We start from the raw sequence: 23,201 nt of genomic DNA, 5'->3' as shown, positions 1-23,201 counted from the left end.
TGCGCTCGACCAATCAAAAGGCGTCGTCGATGTAAACTTCAATGGCGGATGATTGAAACACAAACAATCTTTGCTTCTATTTTTGAGGTATTTCGAAGCTATAGAAAGATGTTTACCACTTTGATTTCAGTATCTGTCTTCACCTTCTGTCGTTAAATTTTTGAAAGCTTTTGCATGGCATGATATTTCTTGTATACAAACGCGGGTTAATATTTCAACTTGTCAAAACTTGTCTTTTATCATTTTTCATGCAGTTTGAATGTGGGTGGGTTTTCAGAGTTAAAGCCTAGCTTAGTACATACTATGGGACAACTGCACTTTACCAGTATGCACGGAGCACTTGCACTTTAGCAATCCCTATAATAATAGTAGTGTAACAGTCTCAGGAAAAATGTGCAGCCTTGACCGGGATTCGAACCTCGGACCTTACCGTGCCAACGCTGTACCAAATTGAGCTACCGAGGCCACCCGATACGAGAACAGCTACACACCTTCCCTCTTATTGCGAGACATTGGCACTCCTGGTCAATGTCGGTTACAGACTGTTAACCGATTTCAGATGCACACAGTACACCCCAGCCAAACTGCTTCGTCCTGCATGGGCTCCAAGGGTGAGCATTCCGGACAAACCCCCAAATATAACAGTCTCAGGAAAAATGTGCAGCCTCGACCGGGATTCGAACCTCAGACCTTCGGCTTACCGTGCCAACGCTCTACAAATTCAGCTACCGAGACCACCCGATACGAGAACCACTACAGTAGTTTAATAATGTCTTATATATTAAAAGTTAGGCAGTGGCTACATTAACATTACCGTAATCCTAGCCTCCGATTCTAGGATTACGGAAGTTCCGTATTTGTAGACACACCTATGAGGATAGGCTAGGATTACGGAAGTACTTAAGAGGCATCAGATGTATGTTGGGATGAGGTAATGAAGTTGATTTACAGTATTAGAACAAAAATATTGCATTTTTAATGCTTTTTCTGGGAGAGGATTGGTCCAGTACAATGTAAGTCTTTTGAAAAGCGTTACTTTAGTCTTTGTAATGTAAGGGTGTTTGTTTAATCTGTTTCTGTTATATGTTAATCTCCCACTTATGAAATGCCAAATTATTTTTTTAAACAATTTTAAAGGTTCAGATGTATGGGTACAATGATAATGATTAACAAGCGCTAGGCTGTGATTATTATAGTTGCAATTATTACAATAAAAATCATATCTGTTGAACTATTAGAAAAGAGTCTGTTATTTTCATCATTGTGTATTTTTGCATACTTTGTCAAAGCATGGCTTCAGCATAAAAACAAACTGACATCCGTAGTTTATTTGGAAAGCAAAAAGGTGGTGAAGATGACTAAGAGAAAAAGAAAAATGTCTTGCTGAGAAAACTACCATAAAAACATTGGGCAAAGTTGCATTTATATTTTTTAACAGCAGTATGATTTAAGTTTATTATATGTAAAAATACGGGTTTTTTTGTATATTTGATCTTTATGATTTCTTGTAGTTAAATACTTGAAATAATGACGTCTGTTGAAATTGATGACAATCTAAGAGAACAGAGTAAACACCTGCTCCGCAAGCTGAAAGAGAAACAGACAAGATTGCAGAGTTTTGTTAGCACATCAACCTCTGAGGATCCCTCTTTAACTGCGGCCAAAGGTCAAGGTCAGGCTCCAGTATCCAGTATGACCTCATTAAAACAAACCAAAGAGGAGAGAAGAAGAAAGTCTCCTGTACGAAGATTTGGAGACCTGCAGGATAAGAATATCAGAAGTAATTTGAATGAAACCATGGATACCAGTTTACAGAAGTCAGTTACACACACTCCTAGCAGAGAAGTTAGAGCAAGGTGAAGTTTCTTGTGTCTGTTTCATATCTGTTGAACCCTTAAAATAAAGTCTATTACTGAGCAGAAATGTTTCCAGCATGTACCTTTCAATTGTATTGCTTTAAGGTAGTTCTGCACGTTCTGATCAATTTTTTTTCTACAATGTAGAATTTGATTAAACCCTGATTTTTCAAAACCTCGGAGTATACTTGGAAAATTCGGCAAATTTATATGAGCCGTGCCATGAGAAAACCAACATAATGGCTTTGCGACCAGCATGGATCCAGACCAGCCTGCGCATCCGCGCAGTCTGGTCAGGATCCATGCTGTTCGCTAATAGTTTCTCCAATTCCAATAGGCTTTAAAAGCGAACAGCATGGAGCCTGACCAGACTGCGCGGATGCGCAGGCTGGTCTGGATCCATGCTGGTCGCATACCCACTATGTTGGTTTTCTCATGGCACGGCTCATATAAAGATGGGGTTGTGTGCTTGATTATTTGCTAGACTGATTTGAAAAATAGGACCTCACACAAGTTTTCATAATGGGAGTCTATTGGGAAAATCACAGTTCTCATAACATTTTCACAAATAGTTTTTTTCTACAATGTAGATTTCAATTAAACTTCTCACAGTTGTAAATGAACATATGGCCTGTTATATGTTTAGATAAAATGTACAGGTTTGTCTGCTTGTTTTTGAGATATTTGCCCATGACTAAAGTGATCCACACATTTCAGTCTGGTTTTAAGCCATTATTTTGAATTATTTAATGTGCCTCGTGTTTTGATATCATATTTTAACTTCAGAAAGATAGTAACGTTGCCATTGTAACAAATTTACTCATGGGTTGCCATTAATTCATAAAATGATTTTCATTTCCATAAGCCGATCCAGATAAATGACGTTACGCCATAACTTTCGGTTAATCAAACATGCAGATCTACCTTATGGTTAGTGTGTTTCAGTGTGATCACAAGTCACTTAGATAGAATTGTGTGTTTACTCCAGATATATAATTATTTACTATTTTGGAAGGTTTTTGATAACTTGGCAAATATGTTCAACATAGAGATGATGGTCAGCATCATGGTCAAGGTAATGCTGTGTGATGACAGTTTTGGTAATATTTGGTGTTTGCTACATATCTTTTTACTTTAACATTTTCAAATGTTTTATTTAGAACAGTGAAACACTACCCACTCCAGTGTTTGTGGCTTGTGTGGTCCAGTGTTTTCATCTATTTGTATTTTAATATTGTTTTTGTATGTAGCAGGCTTCACATGTAATTGTTAGAATGGTCAAACAGTATGATGAACTGATGTTATATTTGTATTGCAGACTTCATAGAAGAAGAACACAATCAAGAGAAGAAATGGACCAGGCTGACTTGAAACGTGGCAGAGATGCTTACAAAGAAAATTTTGTAGAAACATCTCCGAAAAAAACATTTCATAGTAAAGATATTGAACTGCGAAGTCAAGACTATTTGAGTAGGGACACTAACACTGAGTTATCTAACTTGAGAAGAGAAATTGAGGAAGAACATATGGATGATTTAAAAGAAAATGTTCAAGTAGATGCAGAATCAGTTCCAAAAGGTTCTGAAACGCCGAATACTGTCCGCCGGAGGCGAATTATTGATAAAAATGTCAAGGTCAATGGAACTGCTGATTTAAATGCTAGCGAATTATTGAAAGAATGTGAAGACGAATATCCACGACTGAATTACAGTTATTCCAATGTGGAAGACAGTGATCTCAAGTTCCTGCAGGAAAGGCTTGGCACAAACACAGATTCGGGAGTTTCTGATGGGGAGATTCCAGTTAGAGATACTGATCCAGATTCTGGGGATGGAAATTATTCAAAGAATCTTGGTAACCCTGGGAACAGTAGGAAAATTGCCAAATTTATAAGAGAAACCAAAAAACCAAAATCTATATTGCTGTCAACCAGCAACAGACGAAACAAGGTGAGACTTGATCTTGTGCAATATCATGTTAAGTGTTTTCTGAAATTTCCTACAATATTGAGGTTTATAACCGTACCAAGTTATTTCAACAACAGCAAAAGTTAGCTAGATTTATTAAGATACAGTGAAATCACTGAATTTCTTGGGCATAAAATTTCATAGTTTTTGCCAAAATGGCTTTTTTTCATGGGCACACAAATTAGTGGATTTCAGATTGTAAATTGAAGGGGAATTTTATCTGTTCATTGAGATTTAATTTTGTGTTGTGGATTGATCCAGCCAAGAAATCCACAAAAAATAGTCGCCTACAAATATTAATCATTTCACAGAATGTATCTGCATCATAAACATTTTGTACTGTTAACACTAGATCACAGTTTTGGCCAGTCTTGATGAAACTTAATCAGAATGTTTGTCGTAATAAAATCTTGACAGTTTTGAAACTGGGACATCTCGGCTTAAGAAGAATGTCACAAGCTCAAATCATAGAAAAGCCATGATTACACTTGAGAGGCTGTATTGGGTCAAATAGGATCTAAAGCTACATGTAGGTCAAATCTAGAAAACGTGCTAACACTAGTCTAGTAGAGGCCATGTTTTCTACCTGATGTATATGAAACCTGGTCAGAATGTTTGTCTTTATAAAATCTATATAAATTTGTAGACATGAGTTACCTAAGATAAAAAAAAAGCTAGGCCACTAGGTCAAATCATCAAGCTTTGTTAACAATCAGGAGGCCACAATGTCTGCCTGATCTTCATGAAACTGCCAAAGGCACGGACTTTGTTGCATTAGCGGAGGAAATGTGTCAAGCAGCTGGTTAGTTTGGTTGGTAGAGCACTCACCCTGTAAGCAAAGTATCCCAGGTTCAAGCCCTGGACTGACTGCACATTTTTTCTCAACCTGTGACATTTGGCAACCAACAGGGTACCATGGCATGCTTGTTTGGTCAGTCTTACGATGCTTGCAATATTATGTACCTCCAGTATTTGAGGACGTATTTCCAATTTGTAGGGGTGTATGTCACGGTACGTAGTAGGTCACGTTAGGGGAGAATATGTGTCAGAGAGCCTGTTAGCTCAGTTACTAGAGCACTCACCCAGTAAGGAAAGTGTCCCGGGTTCAAGCCCAGGACTGACAGCTAATTTTTCTCCCCTTACATGATTACTGTGACAAAACTTTAGAATATATTTGTCTGGGTTATCTGGGGTATAAAAAACTAGGTCACTGTGTCAGTAAACTCAGGTAACACTCAAGAGGCCACATTTTTACCCTATCTCCATAAAACTTTATCAGAATGGTACATTTTTTTTTTGTATCTTCTGAAATCTAGGTAAAGTTTGAAGTAGTGTGAGATAGATTGAGACCAGTGAGCATAAGAGGACATTCATGGTCCTTTTATACAATAAATTTAATGAAGTAAAGATTATGATTCTGTACATGTTTTTACTTTGTAGAAAGAGATTGAAAAAATGTCATGTTTTGAACATATACCTGAAACTAGTGAACGATACATTTACAACTTTGCCTTTCAGTCAGGTACCAATAATTCTAGCAAAGTCAGTTTCCGAAGTCCAACCCGCGATGCTTCAGGAAACCTGACATTTCAGATGGACTCAATCTCCCGACAACAGCAAAAAATGTTGGGATATGATTGGATAGCAGCACTGATTGAGAATGACTCCAATGCTGTCAATCAGTCAGAGACATTTTTCGAAGATCTGAAAGAGTTTAGACGTTTAAATCTTGAGGAGTGTGTCAACTCAATGTATATGAAGTAAGCAGATGTTTCATATTTTGTTGTCTATATTTACATAAAGGACATAGGACCCCTTGAAGGATTTTAATAGGACTTGGCTGTAATATTCCCCTTACCCAAATGATGTGACAATTGTGCAGAACTTAAGATTCACCCATGCCAGCTCAATGTCAAGCCCAAGGTCACAACTCGAATGTTTGAGCCTTCAATTTCCTGTCTCCTCCTTTTCTGCTAAACCACTTGAAAGATTTTCTTGAAACTTTGGTCAATTGTTCACCTTATTGAGATGGTTTGCAAAACCCATGAGTCAGCCATGCAGGCTCAAGGTCACTATGAAATATACTAATGTCAATGCTTCCACCAAATACCATCAACCCTTTCACTATCCATAACAGCAGCGGGGGAGGTCTTTAAGACTGCTTGTTCTTTATAGAGCTGCCTCCTGTAAAACTAGGCAGTCCCAAAACAAAAAGGTGTGTTTTCCTTGTTGTGAACTTAAATCTCCTAAATGATTGTTCACTTCCAGGGTTTGGGCTGTTAAACAACAATAGGTTAACAACAGTTACAGTAGAACAAATATCAAATGTTATCACACATTCCCAAATAATATATATACCATATTTATAAAAGAAATTTAACCTTACCATAAGATATATCAGTGATAAGTTTTGATATATTTTATGGTAAGTTATTTTCCCCATTTTAGACAATTTCCAAGGACGTCTTCACAATTTCATCAGTGTTGGTGACATTCTCGTATTGATGAAAAAATTTGACTTATTTTAGCTTTACTTGATTATATATTAAGAGACTTCAAATTTGGACTGTTATCCAGATAAGGGTTTTTGGAGGCCCTTAGACTGTCGTGAGATTTCACCACTGTTTGTATTTGAACCTATGACCTTAGTGTCACTAGTCTTAATACACCAGTGCCATTGAACCATTCTGTCATACAAGGTATTATAGTTCAGAGTTATATCTCTTAATTTACTATGGCAAGAAATCAGTATGCCAGCTATCAGTATGTCAGCTCAAGTCATTGTATCGACCTAGAATATTGTTATCTAATGTTGTTTTATTACTGGTATTTTTAGCAGTCCACAAGAGATGTGGGAACACCCAGAGAGGGAACCATTGCCTGTACAGAAGGCACTTGAGGAGACAAGTATGTATACATTATCATAAAAAAATAGTGGTGTTACAAATTTTATTGTACAATGCAAAATCAAAATTCAGATACATTATGTTTGACAATAAACCTTTAAAGTTTATTTCGGGCATCCTTTCTCAATAAGGCTATTTTCAAACCTGAAGTAAACAAAGAAATGTTGTCATGATTTCAGTTTATTTTCAGCTAATACCTCATTTATACCATTGTATAGGTGGATGTGGCAGCATTGCACATCCATTATCCTACATCCACATTTTACTTATAATAAACATCAGCTATGGTCTAGTCACAGTAACACCAAACTTTGTCTGTAGCATCCTGGCATGAACCTCTCACAAACATGATAACACAGTTTTGTTTGGCCTCTATTTTTATGGGCCACTAGAGCTAAAAATAGAAAATGAAATTGGTCTGTAGCCCTCGGTGTAATTCCAATAATTCTGCTTGGCCTGTTTTAGGGACTGACAGGGCTAAAAATAGAAAGAACAGTTAAACAATTTCTTTTCATAAACCACTTGATGGGTCTTCACTACACTTGGTTCGTAGCATCCTTGTTGGGACCTCTCTTTATTGTATTTCATATGATCTGGCTTGCATTATAACCCTTTTAGGGGGCTTGAGAGCCGGAAATAGAAACACTTTCAGCTACTTCTCATAAACAGCTTGAGAGATCCCTATCAAACTTGGCCTATTGCAATTCTCATGGACCTCTCTCAACTGATTTTACCTGACCTCTTTTAGATGCCATATGAGTTGAAAATAGATAAAAACAAGAAGCTGCGTTCAATAAATGCTTGATGCCCCCAGTGGCATCCTTGTCGATGCAAAGTAACCTAAGTCCAAAACGAGTTCAAGGTCAAGGTCAAACTGAGGTCAGGTGATGTCTAAAGATGAGGAATGATCACAGGTTACATCTGCATTAGTATCAAGTCATTCTAGTAAGGGGTATTGATGCTAGACGAAACGGTACCATTTGGTTAACCTCGTACGGACGGACAATCAGTAGATGCTGGGGGCATAAAAACTTTATTCAACTTACTCTAACTATAAAAGTCTTCACCAAACTTCTTCTATAGCATCCATGTGTATGGACCTCTGTCTGATTTGTTCAGATGGTTTATCTTATGAGTGAACATTTAAAACCTTTAAACAGCTTCTCGTGAGATGCTTGAAAGATTTTCCCTAAACATGGTCTGTAGTATACTTGGATGAGTGTATATCAGTACCATTCTTATTTAACTGTTTCTGCTTGACTGAAGGTGAATTAGACAAAATAGAAAAAATCTTTGTACAGCTTCTTCTTATTACCTTGATGGACCAAACTTTATCTAAAGAACCCTTGGTTGAACTTCTCTTGATTATACTGAAATGGTTATGCAGTTTGTGGCTAAAAAAATAGAATATGCTTTAAATTACTTCTAATGACCTGCTAAATGAATGTTCACCAAACTTGGACAGAAGCAGGTTCAGAAGGTCAAAGTTCTATGCAGGTTAGTGATTCAGGCCCATTTTGACCTTTTGTTGTATAATTATTGTTTAAATATAGATACTTAATCTTTAAATGAAACTATTTAATCTTATCAGGATTAAAAGATAATCCAGTCTCAGGTAGTGTGCCGTTAAATAACACTTGACATTTGTATTTTCAATAATCTTATTTTTTTAATCCTGTACTGTGGAATTATTTATATTTTTGAGGGACTGATTTTCTGTGGTTTGTGGTTGCAACAATAACAAAATAAAAAAAAAATGTCCCCATTGATTTATTTACTTTCACCTTGAAAACTTGCTTTGAAATCTACAATTCATGGCCCTGCAAATAACCAAATCAAAATTAAGAAATTTATTGGCCATGAAATGAAATGATTTCACAGTACATGTATATTAGCCCTTAGCCTGCTGGCAGCAGATGATTCTGCCTTTGCGACCAGTGCAGACCAAGATCAGCCTGCACATCCGTGCAGTCTGATCATGGTCTGCACTGTTCGCTATTCAGTCAGTAAATTTTCAGTGAAAACCCCTTTGAGTAATAAGTGGTACTGTCCAAATTGAAAGATGGACCAGTCCATTATAGAAATATAGCAGGTTAAGGGTTAGCAGTACATTATATAGTTTAATGATTTTATGTATACACAGTTTCAGTTATAATTACATAGAAAATCATAGAATATGATTGTTATCAAAGACTTACATATAACTGTAACAGTATTGGATAGTATATGCATGTATTTTCTAGACTAACGATATATTTGTTGTACATCTTGTTTTTGGATTTGACACAGTTGACCATTATCTCTCAGAATATATCAGTATTGTACATACCTTTAAACAGAAGAAACCGTGAACTTCTTTCCAGTGACATGATTATTTTTACTTTTTACTGAAATAAAAAGATTATATTTGTAACTTTCACCGTTTCAAACAGTTAGGTTATCAAAATGATTATTTTATTGGTATAGAACAACTGTTGATTGCAAACTTAAATGAATTATAAATTTTCAGAAGTTCTATCAACAGAAACCGAGATGTACATACATACATACTACCATAAACATAAAATATACACCCAACATATAAATATGTATAAGAAGTTTGTAAATTATATGTAGAACTATATATGTTTTCTCAGCATAAACCTTGTGACATCAAGTTGTTTTGTGTGATTTTATGAATTGGTGTTGCTTGTGTTAAATTGTTAGGACGATAAAATGAACAGAATCTGGTCAAAAGCATTATAGGACATGAAAATTTGTTTGTTTCAGTGTAGATCAAAATATTAATACCAGATGTTGCATTTTCACATGTGGCAATGCCATTCATGAAAATATTGTATCTGGTGTTCTCCCAGTATTGCAGATCTTACTTTGAAACAAAGAAATATCTGTTATATATATATTTCGAAGGAACATTTTGATTAGCAAAAGTCAGACATAACAATATTTTAACTTTGTTTTGTGTTTATTAGGCTTGATTGTATGGCTTATTTACTATTAACTTTTTAATATATGTATCTTGTACGGATAAGTATGACTTCTAAATTTAAGAATATATGTTCATGCTTAGGGAGTAAAATTAAGAATTTCCAGTACTATTGGTTAAAGGTGAGGTACTAATGTTAAGAATTACACAAAACCTTATCTAGAGCTCTGAATAATTGAGAAAATGCTATTTACGAAGTTATGGAATTTTTATGCCAACAAACAAGTTCCATCTATTATTTTATTACCCGAAATTATAACTAGAAGACAAGTAACATTCACATTTTTACATGTTTATTTTTACATTTCAGATATGAATACAGTCACATATTTCAATTACCGGCGCGTAAGATACTGTAAACAGTGCTAATTCAACCTATGAAATATTCCTTTCAATATAAAAATTATTATCAATATTTTGGCAGAGTATGGCCACTCCAATGAAAGCTATTTGAAAAACCAGTCGACCGGGAGGAAACCAGACGTACTCGTAAAGCACCACGTCATTGCTCCACGTTACCTGTAGAGCAACAAGCAGCGCCACACGGACGCAAGGGATACCACAGTACACCACAGTAAATTAAACATCCCCAAAACTCGACGTTACCTGCAAAGCAATGAGGAATATTTAGCGGACCAACGGAGCAAGGCAACGTACTGTGGTTTAAGCAATGAGCAAGGCTACAGTACACAACAATATTTAGCGGACCAACGGAGCAAGGCAACGTACTGTAATTCTAAGCAACGAGCAAGGCTACAGTACACCACAATATTTAGCGGAGCAAGGCAACGTACTGTACTTCTAAGCAAGGCAAATACTATAATGAGCAAGGCTACAGTACACCACAGTAAATTAAATATTCCCCATAACTCGACGTTACCTGCAAAGTAATGAGGAACATTTAGCGGACCAATGGAGCAAGGCAACGTACTGTAATTCTAAGCGAGGCAAATACTATATGATGAGCAAGGCTATGACATCAGCAAGGCTATGATACATTTAAGCAAGGCTAGTCAGATATTGCCAAGGCACTAGAGCAATACCTTTAATATACACCGTAACATCCGTACCATCAAAACTCCCAAAGCACGCCCGATCGCCCCCACGGTCGACAGAATTTTTCCAGGCCCTTACAAATAGGAGTGACATAAAAATAATTGTATATAATTATGGAAATGATTAACTGGAATTTTAGTAATAAAGATTATACATGTATTAATTCTAAATTGTCCTTCTGATTTCTCATAAAGCAACAGTCCGGAAGAATGATATCCTTTTAGATTTGTCTGTTTCACAAATTGTTTGTAGTCCAGGAATCCGTTCAATTAATGTCTGTGGAAAGTACCTGGAGTCTGATCACTTCCGGAGTTGGCACCCAATGGCAGCATATTATCTGCAACATAAATACTTCACAAAACAGTCAGATTGTCATAACAGAATTAAAGAAACAAAATATAATGAATTGTAGTATACAACAATTTTTATTATTATTATTATTATTATTATTACTGGGGTGTGGCGGGTGGGCAATTTAACATCGATCTGAAGCGCTAGCCAATACACCTTTAGTTCAACTGAGAAGATTGCACGTGCTCTCGATTTAATATAACGCTCGAGTGGTTCCCTGACGAATAGGCATTTATCATTAATCTGTTATGTTTAGACAAGGAACTAGAAAACTGGATTACTTGACAACGACGATAGTTTATAGCTAACACACCTAGCAACGAGATAGCTATAAATTTCGGGAAAAAATAAAAGTAATTATTTTTAGGCAAAATAATTTTTTATTATTTTATTACCCGAAATTATAACTAGAAGACAAGTAACATTCACATTTTTACATGTTTATTTTTACATTTCAGATATGAATACAGTCACATATTTCAATTACCGGCGCGTAAGATACTGTAAACAGTGCTAATTCAACCTATGAAATATTCCTTTCAATATAAAAATTATTATCAATATTTTGGCAGAGTATGGCCACTCCAATGAAAGCTATTTGAAAAACCAGTCGACCGGGAGGAAACCAGACGTACTCGTAAAGCACCACGTCATTGCTCCACGTTACCTGTAGAGCAACAAGCAGCGCCACACGGACGCAAGGGATACCACAGTACACCACAGTAAATTAAACATCCCCCAAAACTCGACGTTACCTGCAAAGCAATGAGGAATATTTAGCGGACCAACGGAGCAAGGCAACGTACTGTGGTTCTAAGCAATGAGCAAGGCTACAGTACACAACAATATTTAGCGGACCAACGGAGCAAGGCAACGTACTGTAATTCTAAGCAACGAGCAAGGCTACAGTACACCACAATATTTAGCGGAGCAAGGCAACGTACTGTACTTCTAAGCAAGGCAAATACTATAATGAGCAAGGCTACAGTACACCACAGTAAATTAAATATTCCCCATAACTCGACGTTACCTGCAAAGTAATGAGGAACATTTAGCGGACCAATGGAGCAAGGCAACGTACTGTAATTCTAAGCGAGGCAAATACTATATGATGAGCAAGGCTATGACATCAGCAAGGCTATGATACATTTAAGCAAGGCTAGTCAGATATTGCCAAGGCACTAGAGCAATACCTTTAATATACACCGTAACATCCGTACCATCAAAACGTCCCAAAGCACGCCCGATCGCCCCCACGGTCGACAGAATTTTTCCAGGCCACAATAAATTTGCCAAAATTTATCCCCCGAAAATTCTGTGCAGCGATTTCTTAAATTCTAAAAAATACTATCTCAGCTTTACAACAATTATATTTGTTCTTTAAAACCAAACTGGTTCATCCATATAACTATAACATAATCGAATAGGTTATTTGAAAGACAAGTAGAGCAAATCCCGCCAACATCACGTGATCACGTTTTGCCAATGTATGAAACAAGGAGCAGAAGGATTATCGTTTTGAGTGATTCGAATCATTTGTTCATCATCATGATGATAATCTATAGTTCTATCTTTGAAAGAAATAACTAACTTAAATGCTTACCTAAAATATATTTGTTTGGATACACGTTTTATCTTAAGATTTATGTCCTAATGTAATTCAATTAAAATTCAATTCCAACCATGTTGATATGTACTCCTTCAAGGCTATACATCAATATCCAGAAAGACCATTATCCCTTTTATCCGCAAGCATTATCTCTTTTATCCACAAGCATTATGTTGTTACTGCATTTTGGTTAGCTTTTCAATGAGTTTACCAGGCCTCAATCGGGTCGGGTATGACAACACAATCCAATACACTACGGTACCAATTTAAACATAGTATAGATCAACTTGTTACTAATTAAAACGAATGCATGTTTATACATTGTATTATCGTTTGCTTGTTATGGTTCTCATGCATCGTTGAACTCAAGAAGATTGTCAATGAAAAAAGTTAAGTGCATACTGAAATGTTTTCTGTATTGAAACGTTTTAATGAAGAAAATCATAATTATCAAACATTTTATCGTTTAAGTTACCATGTGGGATTTATACACCAAGGCATGTCTGCACTATTAATTTATAATAATACTGCGGTAAAATACCGAAGCTAGCGGATGGGTCACACATCCCTAAAAATTGTCGTGCAATTATACATGTACATGTTGTTTGTATCTATAAATGAATAGATCTACTGCGGAACTAGGTCAATATATTTATCAATAACGTGTTAAAGTAGTTGTACTTCTGTCGAATCGTATATTAAAAGAAAACCATACTTTACTATGAAGACCCTGAATAATCGACTTTTCCAATAATGTCTCGCTGTCACTTTCTACTTATAAATACGTAATCGTTCCATAAATAGATTGCGCTATACAGCATGAAATATGTCCAGATATTCAACTTACACGAAAACACAATTTCAACCTGATTTTGTAAATCTAATACATAATGACGTTAACATTATCTGTCCTCAGTAAATAATTTCGGCTTGGTTTGTCAAAGAATTTTTTTTTTTTTTACTTAAATATTAAAAATCCGACTTTAATAATTTATATAACAAACCAACACTGATTTATGAAATTCCGGTTCCGGGCTAAGGTCAAAAAACTACAGACTTTCGTTAACATGATATAGTGCTACATGAGCTATTCGAAGAGAATTCACTTACTGGAACAGGAGAAAAATTAAGACAACCAAAAAAAAATTTTCATTCATACATAATGTAACAAACGACTGGTAGTTTGTTACAGATTTCAACCAAATCCCATGATAACCAGCTCTGAAGTTTTGCTCACTACACATACATATTCCAACGATAAAATCATCAGTCAAGAGTGTTGTAATACAGTATGATAACTTCCAACATTTTAAGTAGAGATAGGTTCTAAAATTTTCAATGATAATATTACATTAAATAAAGTCTAGAAAATAATTTCCAAGTCCTTGAAATAACCAAAAATGATTTCACAAATGTGGAGTTTATGATAGTTTTGTTAATATCAATAACAGAAGTTTTAATTTTTAATTTAAAGTTGTGATCCACAAAGAATGACAACTCTTGCCTTAAGCTTAAGTACTTATAAGTTGAGATCTATAAGTTTACTTCCCTTGCAATTACACAATTGAGTGGAAAATGAAAACTGTTTTCTACACAATATCATACATTTTTGCACAACAAAATCATTAAGGATTTATTCATTTGTGTTTGATTTACCCCTCAAGACATGGTTCCTATGATTCTGTCAACTTACATATGGTAAAAAATTAACTTTTAACAAGCCAATAATAAAACGAAGTACCAGTAGGTAAATATTAGAGCAGATAATACAGTTTTGCTTGTATCAAAATGTCACAATAGATCCACTTTTTGTAATACAGAACACCTGGTAGGATTAGCAAAGGTGCAATTATATTGATCTCTATTTCCTATGCCTATTTTAAGAACCATTAATATGACCTGTGATATTGGATTCGGCTAAATATTGGCAGTATATCTTAACGCTACATATTTACAACTATGATGACCTAATCTTATATTAGTTAGCTTCTAACACCAAACAAAAACGTGACACTATATAATGGGAAACCAAGTGCAAAACAGTTCTATCTATTGTTATTTGCAATGTCACGCTATTTTAAAATGTCATGTTAACTGACACCAGTGCCCTTAGAAATAAATACGAACAGCTCTAACTAAATACTATTAAGAATTAATGACAACCAATAAAATATCATAGGAAAGCTAGCCACATATACATGTATAAATTATTTGTATTCATGTATTCAATTGATTTCTCTTTAGTTTTAAAAGTTTAGAATGTATTCAATTGATTTCTCTTTAGTTTTAAAAGTTTAGAATGGTGTAAAAAACAAATTTTGAGGCCGCAACTTGAATTAACATAGTTTCCGTGATATCTTATTTGACTCTGATAACAGAATCCGGTTCTGTATGGAAAATAACCAAATATCTATTGTTTTTCAGCCTCTAAATTGACAGACATCACGATTCTGACCCCGTTTCTTCGAAAAAATTCAAGTAACAATGTGTTTCGGGAAACGTAACAATCGTTTCAAATTTAATGTACGGAAAGTTGCGCTTCATCGAAACAGAATTTCCTCACCAAATTAACAAACGTAGTAGTGCAACAATTAACAATCCTGAACACCCAACAAAGAACAAACTGTCCAACTAATACTGTTTAAAACGTTTGAATCTTATTTTCATAATAGACCACTGAATTCTTTTTTTTTTTTTTTTTTTTTTTTTTGTAAAACGTTTGCGAGCATTTAGCCTAAAATAACAGTGGACGAGTTACATAAAATTTATCAACAACATGCCTTACTCTATTTCAAAGATGCACTACAAAGTAACGGTACTCTTTGTAATCTGTGATGACAACTCTACATGATTTGCATGAAAAATACATGAGGCACACAAGAATTTAGTTCAAAATTGACAGTGACATATTAAGCGAAGACAATGTGCATTGCATGAATTAATGTAGCGATATATATGTACGTCGGTGTGTTTAGTTAAATTTCAATCATATTTTGTTTCCCAGCATAAGGAAATTATTCCTCTATACTTGACAAACTATGCTGAAAAAAGATTTAATAAATAAGTCTTCAGATAATATTGCGAAAACACATTTATCAAAGGAAGGGCCTAAATTACCCACCTGACATGTATATTATACCTGTATTATACAACCTAGCAAGTTCAACATCTTTATTTATTTTGGATTAAATATTGTGGATCTTAAATTTTCGATTCTATGGATGCACGTGTTCCCGTGCAGTGTATTTGAAGATCATTACCGAAACCAATCGGAAGAAAATGTAAGTACATCTAAGTCTAATATTGAACCAGTGAATTTGTTAGTGATATTTGTTTATGATATCGAAAGAGTTAAATGACCTAACCTGATCCAACGTTAACAGGTGCTGATACCTGCGTTTGCATGCCGACAGATTCTCCTGGTCATGTAAAACTTATCGCAAAGTGAGGGTCGTAATTAATAGTGTTTGAGAAAACCTACTTAAATATCTTACAGTTGCGTCCTTGTATAAATATTTTTCCTTACAATCTTTCTGGTTTCCGTAACCCATCCGATCTTAATCCGTATGCTATACCCTTGCAATACTAAACTATTCGACGGTCCCATAAAGGGGACGTTAACGTAAAACACTCCAAAATTTGCTATTTAAATTGCGGGAAGTAAATGAGCACAACAGTGTCACTGTCTTATGAAATGTGACGTCACCGATGTTACTATTTACTTTGCGAGCACCTTACGAGTAATAAAACGGAAATGCCTTATGTGAATCTCGTGTATTGAAAGTATCACTGCCTGTCGGAATCAAGAAACTATTACGACAGTTGACTGAACTAGCAACATTATTGCTTTGGTTCGAATCTGTAAAATTATGAGAAATAGGGTCGCCACACCCCGTATTAAGTTTACATTTAATACAATACACAATTCATAATCGGTGCATAGATGTTAACGGGAAGACATTAACTGTGTATAACTATTTACTGACGTAAGTACTGTCATTACCAAACTGCAGAATTAATTGCGACTCCTTCAGAATTTGTTCGAAATCAATAACAAACCTACGGGCATTTTGTCTGATGCCTGGAATTTCTGGCAAATCCGCCGTCTAGTTCGCCTTTCATTTCCTTCCCTTCATAATCATCTCGACAGGCTGGCTCGCCTCTACCTTTCAGGCGTGCTCTGCATCGACCACGTGGCATGGCTATTCAATTTAACATCGATCTGAAGCGCTAGCCAATACACCTTTAGTTCAACTGAGAAGATTGCACGTGCTCTCGATTTAATATAACGCTCGAGTGGTTCCCTGACGAATAGGCATTTATCATTAATCTGTTATGTTTAGACAAGGAACTAGAAAACTGGATTACTTGACAACGACGATAGTTTATAGCTAACACACCTAGCAACGAGATAGCTATAAATTTCGGGAAAAAATAAAAGTAATTATTTTTAGGCAAAATAATTTTTTATTATATTATATCTGAGTATATAACATAAAATCAAACATGGAATAAAGTGTGTTGTAATTGAAGATAATCTACCGGTATTGAAAATAGAATTAGCCACTATCATGCTAAACACGACTGATTCTGCCTTTGCCAACATTGTAGGTCATGATCAGCCTGCACATTTAGTATCTTTTGGTAAACACCCCTTTTAACAATTCATGGTACTGTCCAAATTGAAATATGAACAAGTTCACTATAGAAATTTTGCAGGGTAAGGGTTAGTCTTGCTTGCAAATAAAGTATCTTGTGGTTTATTGCAGAGGTGAAGCCATACATTGTAAATGATAGGTTGTTTCCCGAGCCGATAAAGAAAAGCCTGTTTGCTGATTATGACTACCAGGAGCCGGATACCAGTCATGTAAAAGAAAAAGAGCCAACTTATGAGGAACCTAGATTTGTCAGGTATTATAGATCATAAAATCTATAAAAAGATCATTTGGGAACATAGAAAGCAATCAAGAAACATAATAGTAGACTTGGTTTGATTGTGTTTATTCATGAGAGGTTATGAAATGTCCATCACCCCTCATGCCCCCTTAGTGCCGGCTTAAGCGGAATTCTATTATAGTCAGATTGCATGTTCTCCATGTTCCCAGAGGACCTAAAAATATAACAACACTGAAGAAATATTTTGACAAGGAAGCAAAAAAATTGCAAAGACATGTAAATAATTTAAGTCATTTACTATAGAATCATTAGACCTCAGTGGTAGAGATGGAATGGTTCAGGTGAGTGAGTGAAAAAAAGACATGTTCCTCATTGATTTCTGTTCATTCATGTGGAATCTGTCGTGTCAAGCCTAATGTCAGCTGAAACATTAGCCATTATTACTCAGATGTCTGACTGTCTACTCTGATGGACACATGGGTTCCTCCATGATGTTAGCTGGAATGTTTGCCCAGTGTAATGATGCTTTTGGTATGACTTAACTCAGAAAGAGAACAAAACAGAAATGAGCCGTGCCATGGGAAAACCAACATAGTGGGTGTGCGACCAGCATGGATCCAGACCAGCCTGCGCATCCGCGCAGTCTGGTCAGGCTCCATGCTGTTCGCTAACAGTTTCTCCAATTCCAATAGGCTTTAAAAGCGAACAGCATGGAGCCTGACCAGACTGCGCGGATGCGCAGACTGGTCTGGATCCATGCTGGTCGCACACCCACTATGTTGGTTTTCCCATGGCATGGCTCAAATAGACTTAGTCTATCTTGGTGTTGAGAAATCACTAGCTGTACAAAAAGATATATGGAAAGGGTTAACAAATAAAAAAATTAATGCTGTTAACCAGTGTCACTATCCACAACAGTTTTCTGTCTTTCAAGTATATAAATATTGCATGGATGTATGCAGAAAACTCACAAGAATTTTCAGTACCACTTTCTTATAAAATTTTTAGCAAAGTGCCTTTTTCAAGAATGACCTAGATTGAAATATTGAATGACTCAGTTTCTTGCCTTAGCCCGGAAACTGTTGCATCTGTATATAGAAAAGAAGCAGAAAATATACTTAGGCCTAGTGTTCTATTAAGAAACAGAGAATGCAAAATGAAATGTTACTTTTAGGTACCTAGATCATTGCCTGCCAACAGGCTCAGCATTTTATGAAATATATAATAATGCTATACAATATCCTTATACAGAGTGAGTATTCCCAGATCAACATTAATGCCTCCACACAGAGTGAAGCCTCACCGAAGGAACAGTTTGGATGGTACAGATTCAATGGCTCTCTCACAGGTACACTACACTTTTTTATGTTACACAGTTTGACTCATTCTGTTATTGTTACTTTATATTAAGCTTGACAATTCAAAGAATTGGTGGAGCTGTTGCAATTGCCCATTTGCCGGCATCAGTATCTGATTTGGTTAAGACTATATGTAAGCTGGTATATATCAGTAAATACTTGAGAAATTGGGTTTAAACTTCTCACAAGTCTGATATATACAATGTGCAAGTTTGACAAAGTTATGCCCTTTTTTCAACTGAGCAATTTTGGTTAAGTTCTTGTAAGTGAGCTTGTGTCTTAGTTATTACTGACTAAAATGATTTGAAACTTTTAATGATGATTTTACATACTGTACACAGGTTTCTTTACACAGGTTTCTTAACTCTTTTTTCTCCCAATGTCAGGCCCCTTTTCTTGACTTAGCAATATTTTGATGTAATCTATACTCATGTGTAGCGTCATAAGAGGAGAAAATTCTATGACTGAAAACTACTTGTACCTTTTGGTATGTTTATGTATGTATCTCCATTAAATTTACTTCTTTCAGAGATAGAGTCAAGTGTTGCTGTCTTCCAATAGCTCTATCTGTATTGATAGCGTAAACATTGTATTTAAATATTGTTTTATAACAAACAGTTACAGTGACTAGTGATGCTTTTCTTTTCTATTTTAGCATTGTTTGAAGGGTTGGAACACGACTCAACCTGCTATGGTACCAGCATCCTCTAACATAGCACTGAGGGACTCTACAACTGGCATCAGGTCTTCCATGAAAACTGTAAGTCATCTGGTTGGAAGTCAGGGTGTATACACATGTGAGCCACGGCATGAGAAAACCAACATAGTGGCTTTGCGACCAGCATGGATCCAGACCAGCCTGTGCATCCCTGCAGTCTGGTCAGGATCCATGCTGTTTGCTTTCAAAGCCTATTGAAATTAGAGAAACTGTTTGCGAACAGCATGGATCCTGACCAGACTGCGCAGATGCGCAGGCTGGTCTGGATCCATGCTGGTCGCAAAGCCAGTATGTTGGTTTGTTGGCACGGCTCATGTAATGTTGGTTTGTTGGCACGGCTCATGTAATGTTTTAACTAGTCAGGACTCATATTCTGTAGCATCTGATTCTAGATTGAAATATAGGATTATAAAATGTCGAATATTCCATTCATCATAACCTCTTTCTACAATTCATCTTAATGTTGAAATTTTATTGTATTTATCTGCAGGTATAAGAATTCTATGTTTTATCTTTTTTTTCCCTTTATGAAGAAAGTACAGTGTTGCAGTTTTTAGCTCATCTGATTTTTTGAAAAAAAATGATGAGTTATTGTCATCACTTGAGAGGTTGTCGGCGTCGGCGTCGGCGTCTGCGTCGGCGTTGCCTGGTTAAGTTTTATGTTTAGGTCAGCTTTTCTCCTAAACTATCAAAGCTATTGCTTTGAAACTTGGAATACTTGTTCACCATCATAAGCTGACCCTGTATAGCAAGAAACATAACTCCATCTTGCTTTTTGCAAGATTTATGGCCCCTTTTGTACTAAGAAAATATCAGATTTCTTGGTTAAGTTTTATGTTTAGGTCAACTTTTCTCCTAAACTATCAAAGCTTTTGCTTTGAAACTTGGAATACTTGTTCACCATCATAAGCAGACCCTGTACATCAAGAAACATAACTCCATCTTGCTTTTTGCAAGAATTATTGCCCCTTTTGGACTTAGAAAATCAGTTTTCTTGGTTAAGTTTTATGTTTAGGTCAGCTTTTATCCTAAACTATCAAAGCTATTCCTTTAAAACTTGCAACACTTGTTCACCATCATAAGCTGACCCTGTACAGCAAGCAACATAACTCCATCCTGCTTTTTGCAAGATTTATGGCCCCTTTTGGACTTAGAAAATATCAGATTTCTTGGTTAAGTTTTATGTTTAGGTCAACTTTTTCTCTTAAACTATCAAAGCTATTGCTTTAAAAACTTGCAACTCTTGTTCACCATCATAAGCTGACCCTGTACAGCAAGCAATATAACTCCATCCTGCTTTTTGCAATAATTATTGCCCCTTTTGGACTTAGAAAAATCATTTTCTTGGTTGAATATTATGTTTAAGTCAACTTTTCTCAAAAACTATCAAAGCTATTGCTTTAAAACTTGCAACAGTTTTTCACCATCATAAGTGGACACTATACATCAAGAAACATAACTCTATCCTGCTTTTTGCAAGAATGATGGGCCTTTTTAGACTTAGAAAATCATGGGTAGGACAATATTTCTATTATAAAAAAAAATCAGATGAGCGTTAGCACCCGCAAGGCGGTGCTCTTGTTTTACGCAACGGGCGTTTGGAATTTTACACCCCTGACTTTCCTTTCTGTATGCTGGTCCAAGTTTTATTCTATGTTATCCAATTTAAAGACCTTAAACAATGACTTCCAGTTTATAAAACATCCAGAACTACCTTTATTCACTAGGGCTGACTAAAATATCATGAAAATTTGAAGCTTGTCCAAAATACTTAAAGTTTTTACCTTTTTTAATTAGGAAATCAGTCCCTTTTTATATTGACCCTTTTCTGTCATCACTGCTTTTCAAAAAAATAGATTAAAAACCTTTGAAATTTCAAAATATTTGTATATCTTTATGCTGAAGTGTATTTAATGTGAACATTGAAAGAAATATTTTTACCATTTTCTTAAATGATGAGATATTATAAATTTTATTTTTCATTACCATAATTTTGTAATCATTCCAACATATTTCAGTAAAAAAAGAGTGTGTAATTCAAACTTGTTTTCAAATTTCAGACATTGGATGAAGCTGAGAAACTTGCTGCCAACTATCCTTATCATTGGGACCCGGCTGAGCAGTCCATCTGTAAACCCATGCCAAAACCCACATACCGTCCGGAGGCTTCCTATACTGACAGTATCTGGCCTAGCGCACACACTAATACATCAGCATTTAGCCAGTCTTCTCAAGGGTTGAAACAGGCCACTGACGATTTACTGAACTCTACATATTCTCTTATGTATGAAATGAAAAGACTTAAAATGGAAAGAAGTGATGACCCTATTAGATTGTAGTTTTCATGCTTAGATTTTATCAAATTTTATAGACTTAAAAGAAATTTCATATACCAATTTTGTTTTGCTAGTACAAAAGTTATGGGGTTTTTTTTATACAGAACTTTCTTTTCATTTAGTTTGTCTTCAAACATGTTTTCAATATTGCCAAGGGAAAGATATCCAATGCTGCCACGGAAAAAAGGAAAATTTTGCAGAATAAACATACATGTATAGGATTTGATTTATTAAGGTTTCTGGATCCATTAAACTAAATCATCAGCTCAGCACAAGAAGTGGATAAGTGCATTGGCATACAGAAGAAAATGTCCAGTTTTGGCACAGAGTTGATGATTTTTCAATATTTATATTATTTTCCCTCTCTTTGCTTGCCTGCTTGAGCACGTGTTGAAAGAGGATTGTAATAATTATTATCATTAATAGAAGAATTTGAGCAGAAAGAGTTTGAATTTGAAGTAATATTATATACTAACCAAGACTGCTGAAAAGTTGTTTTAAAAAGTTTTCTCTTAAATGTATTGGCTGCAGTTTGAGTGTGGTTTGACCATCTGTATCATCCAAGCTGTGTTTTCAACATAGCATTAAGGTGTATGTGTAGACTTATTAAGATTTGGTGGGGGCCTCCGTGGGCTAGTGATTGAGGGCGTTGATTTCAAATCACTTGCCCCTCACCGATGTGGGTTCGAGCCTCATTGGTATTGTTGAATTGTTCATGTGGGAAAGCTATCCAGCTGGCTTACGGAAGGTCGATGGTTCTACCTAGGTGCCCGCTTATGATGAAATAATGTACGGAGGGGCACCTAGGGTCTTTCTCCACCATCAAAGCTGGAAAGTCACCGTAAGACCAATAATTGTGTCAGTGCGACGTTAAACCCAACAACAACAAAATTAATATTTGCCATTACCCAGCCATATTGGTTACCACAATTTCTCCATTAGGACATCAGTGAATTTAGTTGGAAGGTAATGAGTAATGCATTAGATGCTCCAGTTTCAGTAATTTTCCTGATTTGTAAACACTGCAGATGCAGAGGGTCTCTATACAGAACTCTCAATTGAAAGAATGTTAGTGGGTTTAGCATGTGCTAACTGGTTTTGTATCTCTGTATGTTATTACCAGACCGCAGTGTGACTGCCCACTGCTTTTGCACCTGGGGTA

The 23,201-nt window shown here is 35.7% G+C and overlaps 1 protein-coding gene across 2 annotated transcripts; it reads left to right on the top strand.

Annotated features, from left to right (window-relative positions):
• The first annotated feature begins 2 nt into the window (after positions 1 to 2).
• Positions 3 to 22,257, top strand: LOC123527278 (uncharacterized). 2 transcript variants are annotated; one of them, XM_045306633.2, is made up of 10 exons: positions 3 to 87; positions 1,512 to 1,856; positions 3,175 to 3,805; positions 5,342 to 5,583; positions 6,660 to 6,730; positions 8,321 to 8,344; positions 17,501 to 17,642; positions 18,879 to 18,975; positions 19,641 to 19,745; positions 21,764 to 22,257. In XM_045306633.2, the coding sequence occupies exons 2-10, from the start codon at positions 1,528 to 1,530 to the stop codon at positions 22,040 to 22,042; spliced, it is 1,920 nt and encodes a 639-aa protein (XP_045162568.2). In that variant the 5' UTR covers positions 3 to 87; positions 1,512 to 1,527; the 3' UTR covers positions 22,043 to 22,257. The 2 variants fall into 2 exon arrangements, with proteins under 2 accessions (XP_045162568.2, XP_045162569.2); XM_045306634.2 differs by lacking the exon at positions 8,321 to 8,344.
• Positions 22,258 to 23,201: the final 944 nt, after the last annotated feature.

Source organism: Mercenaria mercenaria, chromosome 14 (genome assembly GCF_021730395.1).
Source record: "Mercenaria mercenaria strain notata chromosome 14, MADL_Memer_1, whole genome shotgun sequence".
Taxonomy (NCBI): Eukaryota; Metazoa; Mollusca; class Bivalvia; order Venerida; family Veneridae; genus Mercenaria; species Mercenaria mercenaria.
Note: the sequence above shows the minus strand (reverse complement) of the source record. Positions and strands in the feature narration are given on the sequence as shown.

Coding starts and splice junctions, on each gene's coding strand:
- LOC123527278 (XM_045306633.2), top strand. CDS start 1,528: ATGACGTCTGTTGAAATTGATGACAATCTAAGAGAACAGAGTAAACAC. Junction 18,976..19,640: donor ATTCAATGGCTCTCTCACAG/GTACACTACACT, acceptor TTTCTATTTTAG/CATTGTTTGAAGGGTTGGAA. Junction 19,746..21,763: donor TCAGGTCTTCCATGAAAACT/GTAAGTCATCTG, acceptor TTCAAATTTCAG/ACATTGGATGAAGCTGAGAA.